This window comes from Eleutherodactylus coqui, chromosome 5, assembly GCF_035609145.1.
Source record: "Eleutherodactylus coqui strain aEleCoq1 chromosome 5, aEleCoq1.hap1, whole genome shotgun sequence".
Classification (NCBI taxonomy): Eukaryota; Metazoa; Chordata; class Amphibia; order Anura; family Eleutherodactylidae; genus Eleutherodactylus; species Eleutherodactylus coqui.
In genome coordinates, this window is record NC_089841.1 from 275,924,688 (window position 1) to 275,946,347 (window position 21,660).

The 21,660-nt window shown below is 59.8% G+C and overlaps 1 protein-coding gene across 1 annotated transcript in view; it reads right to left on the bottom strand.

Annotated features, from left to right (window-relative positions):
* Nucleotides 1–20,468, bottom strand: part of RNF126 (ring finger protein 126) — a 35,045-nt gene extending 14,577 nt beyond the window's left edge. The window contains exons 1-7 of the mRNA XM_066604766.1: nucleotides 20,334–20,468; nucleotides 4,261–4,316; nucleotides 2,937–2,994; nucleotides 2,570–2,808; nucleotides 1,009–1,077; nucleotides 659–728; nucleotides 481–574 (exon numbers count right to left, since the gene is read on the bottom strand). Coding sequence (XP_066460863.1) covers nucleotides 481–574; nucleotides 659–728; nucleotides 1,009–1,077; nucleotides 2,570–2,808; nucleotides 2,937–2,994; nucleotides 4,261–4,316; nucleotides 20,334–20,408 — 661 coding nt within the window. The 5' untranslated portion in view covers nucleotides 20,409–20,468. The remainder of the gene's footprint in view (nucleotides 1–480; nucleotides 575–658; nucleotides 729–1,008; nucleotides 1,078–2,569; nucleotides 2,809–2,936; nucleotides 2,995–4,260; nucleotides 4,317–20,333) is intronic.
* Between the last annotated feature and the right edge of the window lie 1,192 nt (nucleotides 20,469–21,660).

Sequence of the window (21,660 nt, forward strand, 5' to 3'; positions counted from 1 at the left end):
GACAAGACCACATGTTCATACCATTCAGCCTCACTGGAGAGCCCCCTGCCCGTGGGAGAAGGCAGTGCTGACATTGCTGAACACTAGGATTTTATAAAAAGGTAAAAGAGACAAATTCAAAATAAACGCTCGTTGTATAATAATTACGTGTCCAGAGAATAGAAGCGCATGCAAGTCTATGAAAAGGAGTACTGGGCCGTTTACACAGGACGACTAGCACTCAACTCGCTCAAACAAGTGACTGAGTAGTAATCGGCCGGTGTGAAGAGTCCGTCACCATTAGTGCTCACTAGCTTCTTGTATCGTGTAAATACTTCCCACTTCATGGAAGGTGAAGCGCTGAGCGAGAATCCCGCCATCTCTGGCTGCACCAACAACTTAGCCCTGAAGTCAGGGCTTGTGCCGCCGCCATCAGGAGGGTCCCCAAAAGTCACCGTCGTTCAAGATAGACTGCCTTAGACAATAGCAACCTGCACTCACCAACATGTTCATCCGTTACTTGGACTGTGGGAAGGGCTTGGATCTTCTCGCTGTCAGCAGGAGGGGGTCCAGTGTTTTCAAATTGGTTAAGTAACTGGAGTGAGGCATTAAATATGAGTTATTGCAGACGACGGCATAAACGATCCGTAAGTGAGGTTAACCGTATCTCACAAGTTACCTGTGTGATTATAGTGTCCAGGCCATTGGCTCCCCAAGCATAATCCATTGGATTGGAATGAAGAACTCCCCTGGAAGAAGGACAGGGGAAAGAATCAGAACTAGATTGGACTACCAGAATCTTCTAGAGAAGATGTGCTGCAAACTGAGAATGATGAAGACGACCAGATCTGCATGAGAGCCCCACAGCAGGCGACAGGGCTGTGGCCTCCAACATGGGTCAGGTTGCAGGAGAGCGAGCAATGTACTGTAAATAATACCGCAGTCAGCACCTAAATCTTAATGTCAATCACTGCTAAGTCTCTTCAAATGACAGAGCTACTTCTAAGGGACATTGAAGACAAAACTCACCATGGTCCCAGGCCTAAGTTTGGCATTGCGGTAGGTGCGATGATCCCATTTACCAGTTGCTGAATGATCCTGCCAAGGAAAACAAAGCGAATGTCAGAAAGCTGTAGAACGACAGGCAAAAAGCTGAAAGCATCGTGTGAGCAAACAGCGTGCCGCCAAGTCATTTCACCTATGGCAAACTGTACAGCATCTGGCAGCACTGCACATCCGCACCGGGGAAAGGCTCGTGACTAAGGCGGCGATACACCTTCACATCACCGAGTGCCCGTATAGTCCCATGTACAAGCGGCCGCCAACAGGGACCGACTGAGAAATCGCTCACTTGTTGAACTGTTTTCAACAGAACTATAAAGCAAGCAAATATTGGTCGGCGTCACACTGGCAGCGTACGCCAGGACTCTGGAGAACAAGTCCCAACTTCAGTACATGTACCATAAAAGTGACTTCTACCAGGCCCCACTTCTATTTCAGAAGGGCTCAGTTTAAGGAAGCACGGCCCGTCACATTATAGCACATACCTGGCGCATGGAGGAGTCCTGATGCAATAAATTAACCCCTTCTCGCTCCAGGATGTAGATTGACGTCCTGGAGCGTTGGGGTATGTATGAAGAGAGGACGCATGGCAACCTCTCTTCATACAGCGCGAATGTCAGCTGTTTATTACAGCTGACACCCGCGGGCAATAGCTGCAATCGGCCGTACAGCAGATTGCGGCTATTAACCCTTTAAATGCCGCTGTCAATTCCACGGTGAGATTGGGGGGCATATATCGCTATTACACTCAAGTTCGGAAGTATGGCACAATTCCAGCAACCTCATTGGTTCTGATTCAGAATTCCAGCAAGCTGCTTGGGTTCCCTGATTGGTTGTTAGTGCCAAACCTGCAAGTAATAACGAAAAATACATATTTGGTATCGCTGCGTCCATAAAAGTCCGATCTATCAAAGTAATGTATTAGTAATCCCGCACGGTGAACGCCGTCCAAAAAATATATATATATAGAAAAAATGAAAAAAATTAAATGTCTTTTAAGAAAAAAACCTATAAGTTTGGTATCGCAGTAATCGTACCGACCCATAGAAGAAGGTTATGCCGTTTTTGTTGGTTTGTGTGCCGTAGAAACAAGATGCACTGAAGGATGGCGGAATGTTTTTTCATTTTACTTGACTGAGTTTTTCAGTACATTATATGGTGCATTAAACAGCAGCATTGAAAACTACAACTCGGCCCGCAGAAAATAACCCTCAGACGGAGAAATGAAGGAGTTATGATTTTTTCTTTTAAAGGGGGGGGGGGGAACAAAAATTGGAAAAAAAAAGGGCCGTGTCATTAAAGGGTTAACGAGACTTTATTCAGGGAGCGCCGGCACACAAGACAGTCTTATGAAATGTGCTAAGTGTCCTCCTAGTTTACGCGGTGGATCTCAAAACTGAGAACTGAAGCTGCTTCTATAGCAATACAATCTGGTAAGTAAAACCCAACCTAAATACTGGCCCAATCCATAAAGTGTGGGAGAACTGAACAGTGCAAACCAGACGCTACCCCATCAGCTCCTCCTCACCCTTCTAACGTTGGCACGCCCTCATGCCGCCCTGCAGATCGTCTGGTGCTCAGCCTGGCACGGGGTTGCCTCGCACTATATCTATGCCGTGACTGCTGCTCTCTCCTGCTTTCCCCTTCACGATTCTCTTCCGGTGGTCCACTTGTGCTAAAGATAGGGAACTCCAAGCCCTCATTGAAAATTCCAAAAGTGACTTGCCCATAGCCTGGTGGCAAGGAAAACTGCGTCGGTTCAAGGCCCTTGGAGTAAAAAAAAAAAAAAAAAAGTGATTACAAGTCTTAAAGAGAAAACATGGGGGCTAGGAAGAGCGGTGGGGGGCAGGGGGTGGGGGGGCTCCAATGACAACAAGCTTACCAAGTTTCCTTACCTCAAATGGATGTCTGTTTTGATCTGTACCAGAAGTGTTGCTACTGTTTTCTGCGCTCCTACAGAAGACAAGAAGATCATCAGCATCACCCGTATACAAGGCTTACAACTCGCAGACTGCGGGGGATACATTGTGACAAACGATATAGTAAAACAAAGCGTTCGTTCACGAGTCAGAAGTGTCTATAGTGAATTCCTGCAGTTCTCCCAAGTACAGGTGACACTTCAACTTCACTTCTACTTTGTGAGAACCTGCGCCAATCTACGGACGGCCGTGTGCATTCCTGCCACACTAATGCCCTACAAAAGCCCCGTGGAAACGCAGCCGAAAGAACCGGCAAGACCTTAATGCATTGAATCAGAATTAGCTTCTGCCAGAGAGGTCAAGCGGGATGGCTACTTCTGTCACCCGGGTCACAACCGAGGGTCTTATGATGGCTCGGGGTCTGCGACTGACATGCCTATTTAGCTCTCTAAGCAGGGCTTACACCACCACTCCAGAGTTACCCCGGCAGAAGAAAAGCCAAGAAAAATTATTTTAAAAGCCACTAAACAGAAAACTAAAGGTGGCTCCACAATCAGTGAGACCTCACAGGTCTGCAGACAGAAGTGTATTTCATTCTATTCAAGTTATGGGGGACAAAAAACAATAGTCCCAGCAGCCGCGTCTTTAGTTTAAAGCAGCACAACTAAAAAAAAAAAGGTTGTTTTGTTGTAAAAAGACCTGATGCACAAAAATGCTAAATTCACCCCAATTAAGATTCAGATACATAATGTAGCACCACTGAAAAATACAGCTGCCCCGCAAAGCAGAAGAGCCGCATGCAGCCAGAGGTGAAAAAAAGAAAAACTAAAAAGTTAAGGTTTTTTTTAGAATGATGTAAAAATGAAGACAATAAAACTCCAGAAGGGGTGCGTTGGCGACCAGGGTGCGTCTCTGGAGAGCCGACAGAGAGACTGCGGCAAAATACAACAAGTCCCAAAAGTGCTGCAAGTCAATTGCAGAAGGGCCGCGAGTCAGACGGCTGACTTCAGTGGAGGCTGCCCGCTCGGGATCATCGCTGTGAGCAGTGGACCGCAGAGGACTTCCGCTGGTGTGCAGGAGAAAGCACTTTGCCACAGCGTGCTATGGAGGGGATTCGCTCTGCGGTGGTGTGCGGCCGGCCTAAAGGTCCTTGTACCATCAAGGCGTTCAGGAATCCAGGCCAAAGCCAAGATAGGATAACGAGGAGTTACAACAAAGCTGCCCAAGTTCTCATTAGCAGCTGTCCTGTTGTATGCAGCTAAAGCATAACGACTCCTCGGGTCTGTCTGCAGGAAGTTACCTTGTTTCAGGAAGTTCCTCAATGAAGCCGGACTCGCATCTTGGGCAGATGTATTCCTGCAAGAAGATGAAGCACACATTAGCCTAAAGACGACGAGACGTTCTACTTACCCCTCAGCCTCCCGCTGGTCCGCTGTCACTGCCCATTGGGGTCTACATCTGCACTGGGGACATGACCATTGGCCTCCAGTCACTGAGTAGCGATTGGCTGCAGGGGTCATGTGAGCTGTAACGGACTGCTTACAATCAGATCCCAGCCCTTTAACCCTTCGGATATCACAGCATCTAAATGGCTCACAATTGCAGAAAGCCTATTAACCCCGAAGCAGGGACTATCAGGGTGAAACAGACGGCTATAGTACACTGCAATACAGGAGTATAGCTATGTATTCCAACAGCGGCCCCTTAGGGCCAGGGTTTTCCTCAGATGTTCCCAGGCAGCGCAGATCTTTTCCAAGTTACTACAAGTGGGCAGCACGTAATCTGAGTGGTCAGGCAGCAGTCCTAATCAGAGGTTACTATGACTGAGGAGCTCACAGCCAATATCTAGTGCTGCCGGTGGGACCATCTACTCTCATTACACAGACCAGAGACATGACGGCCATCAGCCCTAGAGGGCGATAACACACGTACGAGGTCAGACTCCACACCACTCACTAGGATGGGAAGACCAGAGAGAAATCATACAACTAGATGGCGCCACACCAGAATCCGAATCAGCCTACAAATACAAAGTATCTCCAGGGTCGGCCTCTGTGGGGAAGCCATAATGTTCTCCTAGAGGCCATCTTGCCTTCTCTCTAATAAATGTCTAACAGATGGTTCGGCATCGGGAAGTCAGAGAAAAACCTCCTTTGTAGTAATTCATTTCCTCCAAACTAGATCCAGTCACATGCAGCCAAGACTTTATACAAGTCTTGTAGTGTTCCCAGTCATTGTTACAAGGCTTGTATAAAGAGCCTGACTGTATTGCAGGAATGCTGCCTTCCAATAGGTGGCACTGTGGAGGTTTTATTCCATCTCCCTTATTTGATGTAACTATAGGAGGGCACGCTCATAGATGTTCAAGTGTATCCATCGGCTTGTTCAGGCCCGTAGGGGAAGGGAAGCCAACAAGAGATTAGAAAACGTGATACAAGTGATGTAGGTGGCGAGCCGCTGCCTCCATCTACGTCTGAGCGCTCCCCTTTGTAGATCAACATCCGCATTTGTTCTCTGGCAGCTTTCCTGCCGAGACACTCGGGAGTGAAGATGACAGACCGCATGCTTGTCTGTGGTCCATGGTGCTGCAGTCTCCACAGGAGCGCTGATTACATTGTATTCAGCAGAGTGGCAGAATAGAGCTGTATGCCGAGCAGTTATTTTAGGTTGTTGGCGTGCGTTTAGAACAATAATCGTTCCATCTAGAAGCGCCTTCATGGCGGCTATACGCGACCGGTCAGATTCAGTACGCATGATCCTGCAGCGGCATCCAGCCGTGAAGCCGCGTACCTGCAAAATCCGTATTGCGGCTGACCGCAGACATTCGTTGTTAATCATGCTCAGTACAGATTTTCCCCGCGGTTGCTAGGCGACGGCACACGTACCCGCGGGGCCGACGACCTCCATGGCCGCACTGAGAGCACGCTGCGATTTCTCCTCCAAACCGCAGTTGATTTCCGCTCGTGTGCAGGAAGAAGTGCTTTTCAGATTCCGCAAGCCAAGTCCGTTGGTGTGCAGCCGGCCTACGGCGAGGTGACATCACACCGCGGGAGCAGGTCCGGCCCAGCCCGTGCTGACTCACGGACAGAGGAATCAGCGCACGTCTGAACCTTCTTGTATTCACTGCATTCTTCACGTGCGCAAAAATACAACCGCACAGCCGGAGCTCCGCGGACCACGGCCGCCGCGCACAATCACACGGCGTCAGGGAACGTTCTCACAGCCGGAGCTCCGCAGACCGCGGCCGCCGCACACAATCACACAGCTTCAGGGAACGTTCTCACAGCTGGAGCTCCGCAGACCGCGGCCGCCGCACACAATCACACAGCTTCAGGGAACGTTCTCACAGCCGGAGCTCCGCAGACGGCCGCGCACAATCACACAGCTTCAGGGAACGTTCTCACAGCCGGAGCTCCGCGAACCGCGGCCGCCGCGCACAATCACACGGCTTCAGGGAACGTTCTCACAGCCGGAGCTCCGCGGACCGCGGCCGCCGCGCACAATCACACGGCTTCAGGGAACGTTCTCAAAGCCGGAGCTCCGCGGACCGCGGCCGCCGTGCACAATCACACGGCTTCAGGGAACGTTCTCACAGCCGGAGCTCCACGGACCGCGGCCGCCGTGCACAATCACACGGCTTCAGGGAACGTTCTCACAGCCGGAGCTCCGCAGACCGCGGCCGCCGCGCACAATCCCACAGCTTCAGGGAACGTTCTCACAGCCGGAGCTCCGCAGACCGCGGCCGCCGCGCACAATCCCATAGCTTCACGGAACGTTCTGACAGCCGGAGCTCCACGGACAGCGGCCGCCGCGCACAATCACACAGCTTCACAGAACGTTCTCACACCCAGAGCTCTGCGGACCGCCGCGCACAATCACACAGCTTCAGGGAACGTTCTCACAGCCGGAGCTCCGCGGACCGCGGCCGCCGCGCACAATCACACAGCTTCACGGAACGTTCTCACAGCCGGAGCTCCGCAGACCGCGGCCACCGCGCACAATCACACAGCTTCAGGGAACGTTCTCACAGCCGGAGCTCCGCGGACCGCCGCGCACAATCACACAGCTTCAGGGAACGTTCTCACAGCCGGAGCTCCGCGGACCGCTGCGCACAATCACACAGCTTCAGGGAACGTTCTCACAGCCGGAGCTCCGCGGACCGCGGCCGCCGCGCACAATCACACAGCTTCAGGGAACGTTCTCACAGCCGGAGCTCCGCGGACCGCGGCCGCCGTGCACAATCACACGGCTTCAGGGAACGTTCTCACAGCCGGAGCTCCGCAGACCGCGGCCGCCGCGCACAATCCCACAGCTTCAGGGAACGTTCTCACAGCCGGAGCTCCGCAGACCGCGGCCGCCGCGCACAATCCCATAGCTTCACGGAACGTTCTCACAGCCGGAGCTCCACGGACCGCGTCCGCCGCGCACAATCACACAGCTTCAGGGAACGTTCTCACAGCCGGAGCTCCGCGGACCGCGGCCGCCGCGCACAATCACACAGCTTCACGGAACGTTCTCACAGCCGGAGCTCCGCAGACCGCGGCCGCCGCGCACAATGACACAGCTTCAGGGAACGTTCTCACAGCCGGAGCACCGCGGACCGCGGCCGCCGCGCACAATCCCACAGCTTCACGGAACGTTCTCACAGCCGGAGCTCCGCGGACCGCCGCGCACAATCCCACAGCTTCAGGGAACGTTCTCACAGCCAAAGCTCCGCAGACCGCGGCCGCCGCGCACAATCACACAGCTTCAGGGAACGTTCTCACAGCCGGAGCTCCGCGGACCGCGGCCGCCGCGCACAATCACACAGCTTCACGGAACGTTCTCACAGATGGAGCTCTGCGGACCGCTGCTGCACACAATCACACAGCTTCAGGGAACGTTCTCACACCCAGAGCTCCGCGGACCGCGGCCGCCGCGCACAATCACACAGCTTCAGGGAACGTTCTCACACCCGGAGCTCCGCGGACCGCGGCCGCCGCGCACAATCACACAGCTTCACGGAACGTTCTCACAGCCGGAGCTCCGCGGACCGCGGCCGCCGCGCACAATCACACAGCTTCAGGGAACGTTCTCACAGCTGGAACTCCGCGGACAGCCGCGCACAATCACACAGCTTCAGGGAACGTTCTCACACCCGGAGCTCCGCGGACCGCGGCCGCCGCGCACAATCACACAGCTTCAGGGAACGTTCTCACAGCCGGAGCTCCGCGCACAATCACACAGCTTCAGGGAACGTTCTCACAGCTGGAGCTCCGCAGACCGCGGCCGCCGCGCACAATCACACAGCTTCAGGGAACGTTCTCACAGCCGGAGCTCCGCGGACCGCGCACAATCACACAGCTTCAGGGAACGTTCTCACAGCCGGAGCTCCGCGGACCGCTGCTGCACACAATCACATGGCTTCAGGGAACGTTCTCACACCCGGAGCTCCGCGGACCGCGGCCGCCGCGCACAATCACACAGCTTCAGGGAACGTTCTCACAGCCGGAGCTCCGCGGCCGCCGCACACAATCACACAGCTTCAGGGAACGTTCTCACAGCTGGAGCTCCGCAGACCGCGGCCGCCGCGCACAATCACACGGCTTCAGGGAACCTTCTCACAGCCGGAGCTCCGCGGACCGCTGCTGCACACAATCACACGGCTTCAGGGAACGTTTTCACAGCCGGAGCTCCGCGGACCGCTGCTGCACACAATCACACGGCTTCAGGGAACGTTCTCACAGCCGGAGCTCCGCGGACCGCGCACAATCACACAGCTTCATGGAACGTTCTCACAGCCGGAGCTCCGCGGACCGCGGCCGCCGCGCACAATCACACAGCTTCAGGGAACGTTCTCACACCCGGAGCTCCGCGGACCGCGGCCGCCGAACACAATCACACAGCTTCAGGGAACGTTCTCACAGCCGGAGTTCCGCGGACCGCCGCGCACAATCACACAGCTTCAGGGAACGTTCTCACAGCCGGAGCTCCGCGGACCGCGGCCGCCGCCGTACAATCACACAGCTTCAGGGAACGTTCTCACAGCCGGAGCTCCGCGGACCGCGCACAATCACACAGCTTCAGGGAACGTTCTCACAGCCGGAGCTCCACGGACCGCTGCTGCACACAATCACATGGCTTCAGGGAACGTTTTCACAGCCGGAGCTCCGCGGACCGCTGCTGCACACAATCACACGGCTTCAGGGAACGTTCTCACAGCCGGAGCTCCGCGGACCGCCGGCACAATCACACAGCTTCAGGGAACGTTCTCACAGCCGGAGCTCCGCGGACCGCGGCCGCCACGCACAATCACACGGCTTCAGGGAACGTTCTCACAGCTGGAGCTCCGCGGACCGCGGCCGCCGCGCACAATCACACGGCTTCAGGGAACGTTCTCACAGCCGGAGCTCCGCGGACCGCTGCTGCATACAATCACACGGCTTCAGGGAAAGTTCTCACAGCCGGAGCTCTGCGGACCGCGGCCGCCGCGCACAATCACACAGCTTCAGGGAACGTTCTCACAGCCGGAGCTCCGCGGACCGCCGCGCACAATCACACAGCTTCAGGGAACGTTCTCACAGCCGGAGCTCCGCGGACCGCGGCCGCCGCCGTACAATCACACAGCTTCAGGGAACGTTCTCACACCCAGAGCTCCGCGGACCGCGCACAATCACACAGCTTCAGGGAACGTTCTCACACCCAGAGCTCCGCGGCCGCCGCGCACAATCACACAGCTTCACGGAATGTTCTCACAGCCGGAGCTCCGCAGACCGCTGCTGCACACAATCACACGGCTTCAGGGAACGTTCTCACAGCCGGAGCTCCGCGGACCGCTGCTGCACACAATCACACGGCTTCAGGGAACGTTCTCACAGCCGGAGCTCCGCGGACCGCGGCCGCCGCACACAATCACACAGCTTCAGGGAACGTTCTCACAGCCGGAGCTCCGCAGACCGCTGCTGCACACAATCACACGGCTTCAGGGAACGTTCTCACAGCCGGAGCTCCGCGGACCGCTGCTGCACACAATCACACGGCTTCAGGGAACGTTCTCACAGCCGGAGCTCTGCGGACCGCGGCCGCCGCGCACAATCACACAGCTTCAGGGAACGTTCTCACAGCCGGAGCTCCGCGGACCGCTGCTGCACACAATCACACGGCTTCAGGGAACGTTCTCACAGGCCGCCGCGCACAATCACACAGCTTCAGGGAACGTTCTCACAGCCGGAGCTCCGCGGACCGCTGCTGCACACAATCACACGGCTTCAGGGAACGTTCTCACACCCAGAGCTCCACGGACCGCGGCCGCCGCGCACAATCACACGGCTTCAGGGAACATTCTCACAGCCGGAGCTCTGCGGACCGCGGCCGCCGCGCACAATCACACAGCTTCAGGGAACGTTCTCACAGCCGGAGCTCCGCGGACCGCGGCGCACAATCACACAGCTGCAGGGAACGTTCTCACAGCCGGAGCTCCGCGGACCGCGGCCGCCGCGCACAATCACACAGCTTCAGGGAACGTTCTCACAGCCGGAGCTCCGCGGACCGCGGCCGCCGCACACAATCACACAGCTTCAGGGAACGTTCTCACAGCTGGAGCTCCGCAGACCGCTGCTGCACACAATCACACGGCTTCAGGGAACGTTCTCACAGCCGGAGCTCCGCGGACCGCCGGCACAATCACACAGCTTCAGGGAACGTTCTCACAGCCGGAGCTCCGCGGACCGCTGCTGCACACAATCACACGGCTTCAGGGAACGTTCTCACAGCCGGAGCTCCGCGGACCGCCGGCACAATCACACAGCTTCAGGGAACGTTCTCACAGCCGGAGCTCCGCGGACCGCTGCTGCACACAATCACACGGCTTCAGGGAACGTTCTCACAGCTGGAGCTCCGCGGACCGCGGCCGCCGCGCACAATCACACGGCTTCAGGGAACGTTCTCACAGCCGGAGCTCCGCGGACCGCTGCTGCATACAATCACACGGCTTCAGGGAAAGTTCTCACAGCCGGAGCTCCGCGGACCGCGGCCGCCGCGCACAATCACACGGCTTCAGGGAACGTTCTCACAGCCGGAGCTCCGCGGACCGCCGCGCACAATCACACAGCTTCAGGGAACGTTCTCACAGCCGGAGCTCCGCGGACCGCGGCCGCCGCGCACAATCACACGGCTTCAGGGAACGTTCTCACAGCCGGAGCTCCGCGGACCGCTGCTGCATACAATCACACGGCTTCAGGGAAAGTTCTCACAGCCGGAGCTCCGCGGACCGCGGCCGCCGCGCACAATCACACAGCTTCAGGGAACGTTCTCACAGCCGGAGCTCCGCGGACCGCCGCGCACAATCACACAGCTTCAGGGAACGTTCTCACAGCCGGAGCTCCGCGGACCGCGGCCGCCGCCGTACAATCACACAGCTTCAGGGAACGTTCTCACACCCAGAGCTCCGCGGACCGCGCACAATCACACAGCTTCAGGGAACGTTCTCACACCCAGAGCTCCGCGGCCGCCGCGCACAATCACACAGCTTCACGGAATGTTCTCACAGCCGGAGCTCCGCAGACCGCTGCTGCACACAATCACACGGCTTCAGGGAACGTTCTCACAGCCGGAGCTCCGCGGACCGCGGCCGCCGCACACAATCACACAGCTTCAGGGAACGTTCTCACAGCCGGAGCTCCGCAGACCGCTGCTGCACACAATCACACGGCTTCAGGGAACGTTCTCACAGCCGGAGCTCCGCGGACCGCTGCTGCACACAATCACACGGCTTCAGGGAACGTTCTCACAGCCGGAGCTCCGCGGACCGCGGCCGCCGCGCACAATCACACGGCTTCAGGGAACGTTCTCACAGCCGGAGCTCCGCGGACCGCTGCTGCACACAATCACACGGCTTCAGGGAACGTTCTCACAGCCGGAGCTCTGCGGACCGCGGCCGCCGCGCACAATCACACAGCTTCAGGGAACGTTCTCACAGCCGGAGCTCCGCGGACCGCTGCTGCACACAATCACACGGCTTCAGGGAACGTTCTCACAGCCGGAGCTCTGCGGACCGCGGCCGCCGCGCACAATCACACAGCTTCAGGGAACGTTCTCACAGCCGGAGCTCCGCGGACCGCGGCCGCCGCGCACAATCACACGGCTTCAGGGAACGTTCTCACAGCCGGAGCTCTGCGGACCGCGGCCGCCGCGCACAATCACACAGCTTCAGGGAACGTTCTCACAGCCGGAGCTCCGCGGACCGCGGCGCACAATCACACAGCTGCAGGGAACGTTCTCACAGCCGGAGCTCCGCGGACCGCGGCCGCCGCGCACAATCACACAGCTTCAGGGAACGTTCTCACAGCCGGAGCTCCGCGGACCGCAGCCGCCGCGCACAATCACACAGCTTCAGGGAATGTTCTCACAGCCGGAGCTCCGCGGACCGCGGCCGCCGCGCACAATCACACAGCTTCAGGGAACGTTCTCACAGCCGGAGCTCCGCGGACCGCGACCGCCGCGCACAATCACACAGCTTCAGGGAACGTTCTCACAGCCGGAGCTCCGCGGACCGCGGCCGCCGCACACAATCACACAGCTTCAGGGAACGTTCTCACAGCCGGAGCTCCACGGACCGCGGCCGCCGCGCACAATCACACAGCTTCAGGGAACGTTCTCACAGCCGGAGCTCCGCGGACCGCGGCCGCCGCGCACAATCACACAGCTTCAGGGAACGTTCTCACAGCCGGAGCTCCGCGGACCGCGGCCGCCGCGCACAATCACACAGCTTCAGGGAACGTTCTCACAGCCGGAGCTCCGCGGACCGCGGCCGCCGCGCACAATCACACAGCTTCAGGGAACGTTCTCACAGCCGGAGCTCCGCGGACCGCGGCTGCCGCGCACAATCACACAGCTTCAGGGAACGTTCTCACAGCCGGAGCTCCGCGGAACGCGGCCGCCGCGCACAATCACACAGCTTCAGGGAACGTTCTCACAGCCGGAGCTCCGCGGACCGCGGCCGCCGCGCACAATCACACAGCTTCAGGGAACGTTCTCACAGCCGGAGCTCCGCGGACCGCGGCCGCCGCGCACAATCACACAGCTTCAGGGAACGTTCTCACAGCCGGAGCTCCGCGGACCGCGGCCGCCGCGCACAATCACACAGCTTCAGGGAACGTTCTCACAGCCGGAGCTCCGCGGACCGCGGCTGCCGCGCACAATCACACAGCTTCAGGGAACGTTCTCACAGCCGGAGCTCCGCGGACCGCGGCCGCCGCGCACAATCACACAGCTTCAGGGAACGTTCTCACAGCCGGAGCTCCGCAGACCGCGGCTGCCGCGCACAATCCCACAGCTTCAGGGAACGTTCTCACAGCCGGAGCTCCGCAGACCGCGGCTGCCGCGCACAATCACACAGCTTCACAGAACGTTCTCACACCCAGAGCTCTGCGGACCGCCGCGCACAATCACACAGCTTCAGGGAACGTTCTCACAGCCGTAGCTCCGCGGACCGCGGCCGCCGCGCACCATCACACAGCTTCAGGGAACGTTCTCACAGCCGGAGCTCCGCGGACCGCGGCCGCCGCGCACCATCACACAGCTTCAGGGAACGTTCTCACAGCCGGAGCTCCGCGGACCGCGGCCGCCGCGCACAATCACACAGCTTCAGGGAACGTTCTCACAGCCGGAGCTCCGCAGACCGCGGCTGCCGCGCACAATCACATGGCTTCAGGGAACGTTCTCACAGCCGGAGCTCCGCAGACCGCGGCCGCCGCGCACAATCCCACAGCTTCAGGGAACGTTCTCACAGCCGGAGCTCCGCGGCCGCCGCGCACAATCACACAGCTTCAGGGAACGTTCTCACAGCCGGAGCTCCGCGGACCGCTGCTGCACACAATCACACAGCTTCAGGGAACGTTCTCACAGCCGGAGCTCCGCAGACCGCGGCCGCCGCGCACAATGACACAGCTTCAGGGAACGTTCTCACAGCCGGAGCTCCGCGGACCGCGGCCGCCGCGCACATTCCCACAGCTTCACGGAACGTTCTCACAGCCGGAGCTCCGCGGACCGCCGCGCACAATCCCACAGCTTCAGGGAACGTTCTCACAGCCAAAGCTCCGCAGACCGCGGCCGCCGCGCACAATCACACAGCTTCAGGGAACGTTCTCACAGCCGGAGCTCCGCGGACCGCGGCCTCCGCGCACAATCACACAGCTTCAGGGAACGTTCTCACAGCTGGAGCTCTGCGGACCGCTGCTGCACACAATCACACAGCTTCAGGGAACGTTCTCACACCCAGAGCTCCGCGGACCGCGGCCGCCGCGCACAATCACACAGCTTCAGGGAACGTTCTCACACCCGGAGCTCCGCGGACCGCGGCCGCCGCGCACAATCACACAGCTTCACGGAACGTTCTCACAGCCGGAGCTCCGCGGACCGCGGCCGCCGCGCACAATCACACAGCTTCAGGGAACGTTCTCACAGCTGGAACTCCGCGGACAGCCGCGCACAATCACACAGCTTCAGGGAACGTTCTCACACCCGGAGCTCCGCGGACCGCGGCCGCCGCGCACAATCACACAGCTTCAGGGAACGTTCTCACAGCCGGAGCTCCGCGCACAATCACACAGCTTCAGGGAACGTTCTCACAGCTGGAGCTCCGCAGACCGCGGCCGCCGCGCACAATCACACAGCTTCAGGGAACGTTCTCACAGCCGGAGCTCCGCGGACCGCGCACAATCACACAGCTTCAGGGAACGTTCTCACAGCCGGAGCTCCGCGGACCGCTGCTGCACACAATCACATGGCTTCAGGGAACGTTCTCACACCCGGAGCTCCACGGACCGCGGCCGCCGCGCACAATCACACAGCTTCAGGGAACGTTCTCACAGCCGGAGCTCCGCGGCCGCCGCACACAATCACACAGCTTCAGGGAACGTTCTCACAGCTGGAGCTCCGCAGACCGCGGCCGCCGCGCACAATCACACGGCTTCAGGGAACCTTCTCACAGCCGGAGCTCCGCGGACCGCTGCTGCACACAATCACACGGCTTCAGGGAACGTTTTCACAGCCGGAGCTCCGCGGACCGCTGCTGCACACAATCACACGGCTTCAGGGAACGTTCTCACAGCCGGAGCTCCGCGGACCGCGCACAATCACACAGCTTCATGGAACGTTCTCACAGCCGGAGCTCCGCGGACCGCGGCCGCCGCGCACAATCACACAGCTTCAGGGAACATTCTCACACCCGGAGCTCCGCGGACCGCGGCCGCCGCACACAATCACACAGCTTCAGGGAACGTTCTCACAGCCGGAGTTCCGCGGACCGCCGCGCACAATCACACAGCTTCAGGGAACGTTCTCACAGCCGGAGCTCCGCGGACCGCGGCCGCCGCCGTACAATCACACAGCTTCAGGGAACGTTCTCACAGCCGGAGCTCCGCGGACCGCTGCTGCACACAATCACATGGCTTCAGGGAACGTTTTCACAGCCGGAGCTCCGCGGACCGCGGCCGCCACGCACAATCACACGGCTTCAGGGAACGTTCTCACAGCTGGAGCTCCGCGGACCGCGGCCGCCGCGCACAATCACACGGCTTCAGGGAACGTTCTCACAGCCGGAGCTCCGCGGACCGCTGCTGCATACAATCACACGGCTTCAGGGAAAGTTCTCACAGCCGGAGCTCTGCGGACCGCGGCCGCCGCGCACAATCACACAGCTTCAGGGAACGTTCTCACAGCCGGAGCTCCGCGGACCGCCGCGCACAATCACACAGCTTCAGGGAACGTTCTCACAGCCGGAGCTCCGCGGACCGCGGCCGCCGCCGTACAATCACACAGCTTCAGGGAACGTTCTCACACCCAGAGCTCCGCGGACCGCGCACAATCACACAGCTTCAGGGAACGTTCTCACACCCAGAGCTCCGCGGCCGCCGCGCACAATCACACAGCTTCACGGAATGTTCTCACAGCCGGAGCTCCGCAGACCGCTGCTGCACACAATCACACGGCTTCAGGGAACGTTCTCACAGCCGGAGCTCCGCGGACCGCGGCCGCCGCACACAATCACACAGCTTCAGGGAACGTTCTCACAGCCGGAGCTCCGCAGACCGCTGCTGCACACAATCACACGGCTTCAGGGAACGTTCTCACAGCCGGAGCTCCGCGGACCGCTGCTGCACACAATCACACGGCTTCAGGGAACGTTCTCACAGCCGGAGCTCCGCGGACCGCGGCCGCCGCGCACAATCACACGGCTTCAGGGAACGTTCTCACAGCCGGAGCTCCGCGGACCGCTGCTGCACACAATCACACGGCTTCAGGGAACGTTCTCACAGCCGGAGCTCTGCGGACCGCGGCCGCCGCGCACAATCACACAGCTTCAGGGAACGTTCTCACAGCCGGAGCTCCGCGGACCGCTGCTGCACACAATCACACGGCTTCAGGGAACGTTCTCACAGCCGGAGCTCTGCGGACCGCGGCCGCCGCGCACAATCACACAGCTTCAGGGAACGTTCTCACAGCCGGAGCTCCGCGGACCGCTGCTGCACACAATCACACGGCTTCAGGGAACGTTCTCACACCCAGAGCTCCACGGACCGCGGCCGCCGCGCACAATCACACGGCTTCAGGGAACGTTCTCACAGCCGGAGCTCTGCGGACCGCGGCCGCCGCGCACAATCACACAGCTTCAGGGAACGTTCTCACAGCCGGAGCTCCGCGGACCGCGGCGCACAATCACACAGCTGCAGGGAACGTTCTCACAGCCGGAGCTCCGCGGACCGCGGCCGCCGCGCACAATCACACAGCTTCAGGGAACGTTCTCACAGCCGGAGCTCCGCGGACCGCGGCCGCCGCACACAATCACACAGCTTCAGGGAACGTTCTCACAGCTGGAGCTCCGCAGACCGCTGCTGCACACAATCACACGGCTTCAGGGAACGTTCTCACAGCCGGAGCTCCGCGGACCGCCGGCACAATCACACAGCTTCAGGGAACGTTCTCACAGCCGGAGCTCCGCGGACCGCTGCTGCACACAATCACACGGCTTCAGGGAACGTTCTCACAGCCGGAGCTCCGCGGACCGCCGGCACAATCACACAGCTTCAGGGAACGTTCTCACAGCCGGAGCTCCGCGGACCGCTGCTGCACACAATCACACGGCTTCAGGGAACGTTCTCACAGCTGGAGCTCCGCGGACCGCGGCCGCCGCGCACAATCACACGGCTTCAGGGAACGTTCTCACAGCCGGAGCTCCGCGGACCGCTGCTGCATACAATCACACGGCTTCAGGGAAAGTTCTCACAGCCGGAGCTCTGCGGACCGCGGCCGCCGCGCACAATCACACAGCTTCAGGGAACGTTCTCACAGCCGGAGCTCCGCGGACCGCCGCGCACAATCACACAGCTTCAGGGAACGTTCTCACAGCCGGAGCTCCGCGGACCGCGGCCGCCGCCGTACAATCACACAGCTTCAGGGAACGTTCTCACACCCAGAGCTCCGCGGACCGCGCACAATCACACAGCTTCAGGGAACGTTCTCACACCCAGAGCTCCGCGGCCGCCGCGCACAATCACACAGCTTCACGGAATGTTCTCACAGCCGGAGCTCCGCAGACCGCTGCTGCACACAATCACACGGCTTCAGGGAACGTTCTCACAGCCGGAGCTCCGCGGACCGCGGCCGCCGCACACAATCACACAGCTTCAGGGAACGTTCTCACAGCCGGAGCTCCGCAGACCGCTGCTGCACACAATCACACGGCTTCAGGGAACGTTCTCACAGCCGGAGCTCCGCGGACCGCTGCTGCACACAATCACACGGCTTCAGGGAACGTTCTCACAGCCGGAGCTCCGCGGACCGCGGCCGCCGCGCACAATCACACGGCTTCAGGGAACGTTCTCACAGCCGGAGCTCCGCGGACCGCTGCTGCACACAATCACACGGCTTCAGGGAACGTTCTCACAGCCGGAGCTCTGCGGACCGCGGCCGCCGCGCACAATCACACAGCTTCAGGGAACGTTCTCACAGCCGGAGCTCCGCGGACCGCTGCTGCACACAATCACACGGCTTCAGGGAACGTTCTCACAGCCGGAGCTCTGCGGACCGCGGCCGCCGCGCACAATCACACAGCTTCAGGGAACGTTCTCACAGCCGGAGCTCCGCGGACCGCTGCTGCACACAATCACACGGCTTCAGGGAACGTTCTCACACCCAGAGCTCCACGGACCGCGGCCGCCGCGCACAATCACACGGCTTCAGGGAACGTTCTCACAGCCGGAGCTCTGCGGACCGCGGCCGCCGCGCACAATCACACAGCTTCAGGGAACGTTCTCACAGCCGGAGCTCCGCGGACCGCGGCGCACAATCACACAGCTGCAGGGAACGTTCTCACAGCCGGAGCTCCGCGGACCGCGGCCGCCGCGCACAATCACACAGCTTCAGGGAACGTTCTCACAGCCGGAGCTCCGCGGACCGCGGCCGCCGCACACAATCACACAGCTTCAGGGAACGTTCTCACAGCTGGAGCTCCGCAGACCGCTGCTGCACACAATCACACGGCTTCAGGGAACGTTCTCACAGCCGGAGCTCCGCGGACCGCCGGCACAATCACACAGCTTCAGGGAACGTTCTCACAGCCGGAGCTCCGCGGACCGCTGCTGCACACAATCACACGGCTTCAGGGAACGTTCTCACAGCCGGAGCTCTGCGGACCGCGGCCGCCGCGCACAATCACACAGCTTCAGGGAACGTTCTCACAGCCGGAGCTCCGCGGACCGCTGCTGCACACAATCACACGGCTTCAGGGAACGTTCTCACAGCCGGAGCTCTGCGGACCGCGGCCGCCGCGCACAATCACACAGCTTCAGGGAACGTTCTCACAGCCGGAGCTCCGCGGACCGCGGCCGCCGCGCACAATCACACGGCTTCAGGGAACGTTCTCACAGCCGGAGCTCTGCGGACCGCGGCCGCCGCGCACAATCACACAGCTTCAGGGAACGTTCTCACAGCCGGAGCTCCGCGGACCGCGGCGCACAATCACACAGCTGCAGGGAACGTTCTCACAGCCGGAGCTCCGCGGACCGCGGCCGCCGCGCACAATCACACAGCTTCAGGGAACGTTCTCACAGCCGGAGCTCCGCGGACCGCGGCCGCCGCGCACAATCACACAGCTTCAGGGAACGTTCTCACAGCCGGAGCTCCGCGGACCGCGGCCGCCGCGCACAATCACACAGCTTCAGGGAACGTTCTCACAGCCGGAGCTCCGCGGACCGCGGCCGCCGCGCACAATCACACAGCTTCAGGGAACGTTCTCACAGCCGGAGCTCCGCGGACCGCGGCCGCCGCGCACAATCACACAGCTTCAGGGAACGTTCTCACAGCCGGAGCTCCGCGGACCGCGGCCGCCGCGCACAATCACACAGCTTCAGGGAACGTTCTCACAGCCGGAGCTCCGCAGACCGCGGCCTCCGCGCACAATCACACAGCTTCAGGGAACGTTCTCACAGCTGGAGCTCCGCGGACCGCGGCCGCCGCGCACAATCACACAGCTTCAGGGAACGTTCTCACAGCCGGAGCTCCGCGGACCGCGGCCGCCGCGCACAATCACACAGCTTCAGGGAACGTTCTCACAGCCGGAGCTCCGCAGACCGCGGCTGCACACAATCACACGGCTTCACAGAACGTTCTCACACCCAGAGCTCTGCGGACCGCCGCGCACAATCACACAGCTTCAGGGAACGTTCTCACAGCCGGAGCTCCGCAGACCGCGGCCTCCGCGCACAATCACACAGCTTCAGGGAACGTTCTCACAGCTGGAGCTCCGCGGACCGCGGCCGCCGCGCACAATCACACAGCTTCAGGGAACGTTCTCACAGCCGGAGCTCTGCGGACCGCCGCGCACAATCACACAGCTTCAGGGAACGTTCTCACAGCCGGAGCTCCGCGGCCGCCGCGCACAATCACACAGCTTCAGGGAACGTTCTCACAGCCGCATTGACGTTAATGGGCGATGTCAGACCATAAGACCAAATGGGAGGTTTGCGGTTTCTTCTCTGTGCGGACAGCCGTCCTCATACCGCGACCTGCATCAATGGCGCCTCCTGTAGGACGGGTGTGCAGATACACCATGCAGGCGGAGCGCCAATACCCCCTGCTGCTGCGGCCCCCGGGGACAACCAGTGACACACCCCCTGCTGCGGCCCCCGGGGACAACCAGTGACACACCCCCTGCTGCGGCCCCCGGGGACAACCAGTGACACCCCCCCTGCTGCGGCCCCCGGGGACAACCAGTGACACCGCTGTTCTATCACTGAGATGAATGACAGAGCTGTGACAGAGGGGCCGCCCGGCCGGGGGAGGCGCCCTCACAGTTATCCGCTTCCCGCCCTCCGGGCCCCTGCCACCGGCTCTTACCGGGAGGCGAGGACTGATCTCAGCCGAACAGCTGTGACAGAAGTACCGCCCGGCCTCCGGTAAAGCCTCCGCCATGTTCCGCTGCCCTGGAGATAACGCACAGCTACGTCACCACGCCGCGCCGGCTGGATGGCGAGCAGGAAGGACCAAACTAGTGCGGGCGGCGCATGCGCAATATAAGGGGTTGGCCGGGGGCGAGAGGTCAGCCAGAGGTCAGGGCGCCGCCGCATCAGGGGGAGGAGTTACACAAATAAACAAAACCAAAAAGTGTTACATTGTGTGATGGGAGCGCACGTGCGGATATAGGAGCAGCGTTACTGCGCGCCCAGCCGCCATCGGATGCGTGTTTTCTGGACACGTCACCCCTTTTTTTCCCCTCCTGGTGGCGTTATAAATCACAGTATTCGGCCTCCCTCACACGTGAACGCGGCAAAGTAACGCAATTTACTGTTTGCCTTCATTTTTGAGGAACGCTAAACTCCCTAAAATGGAGCGGCTTCCTGAGCCTGCATTATAAGCAACGGGCGCCTCTGACGCTGAAGCATCCGCACGAGGGCGGCCGCAGGGCTCGTTCACACAGGCCGGCGCCAAAACATTGCAGCCTTTAAAATGTGAATTAATTTTCCCTGCGTATGATGGCGCCTGCGTCTTTTCTGGGCGCGTTTACCTGCGCTTGTACGGCGTATGTTCTTCCTACACAGCGCTGCGCTGGTACGTGTATCCGCACCCATAGGGAACAATAGGGTTTGTACGAAAGTAATACGCGATAATATGGAGCCCGCTGCAATTTGTCTTGTGCGCCAAACATACACAACGAATATACGCAAGTGTGAATGGATGAAAACTCCACGTGCTTTCATTGACTCTATTCGCGCTGTTGGGTGACCCCTACGTGTACAATGGCGCAATAGGGGAGTCATAATCAGGCCACATGAAAGGGTCTTTAAAGGGAATGTGTCACAGTGGGTGAGTCCCAGTGCCACAGTATCTCAGCTCCAGCCAGTATCACACAGGAGATTAGATACCCAGAGACGCAGACAAGGCGAAGGGAGGATACAGCAGAATAAACAGAACAATATAGCATATGCTTCAGCCTGCAGGCTGATAATAGAGAAACAATAGCTTAGAAGTCCTCGTACCACCTTATTACTGGGGCTACTGAAAGCAGTTACGGTAATATGACTAATGGGGCTGCTGAGGGGAATAATATTACTACTGAGAGGGTTAATATCATACTGTTACTACTGCGGCCACTGTGGGGACACTATTACTACTGAGGCCACTGGGGGGGGTCACTGTTACTACTGCGGCCACTGTGGAGGACACT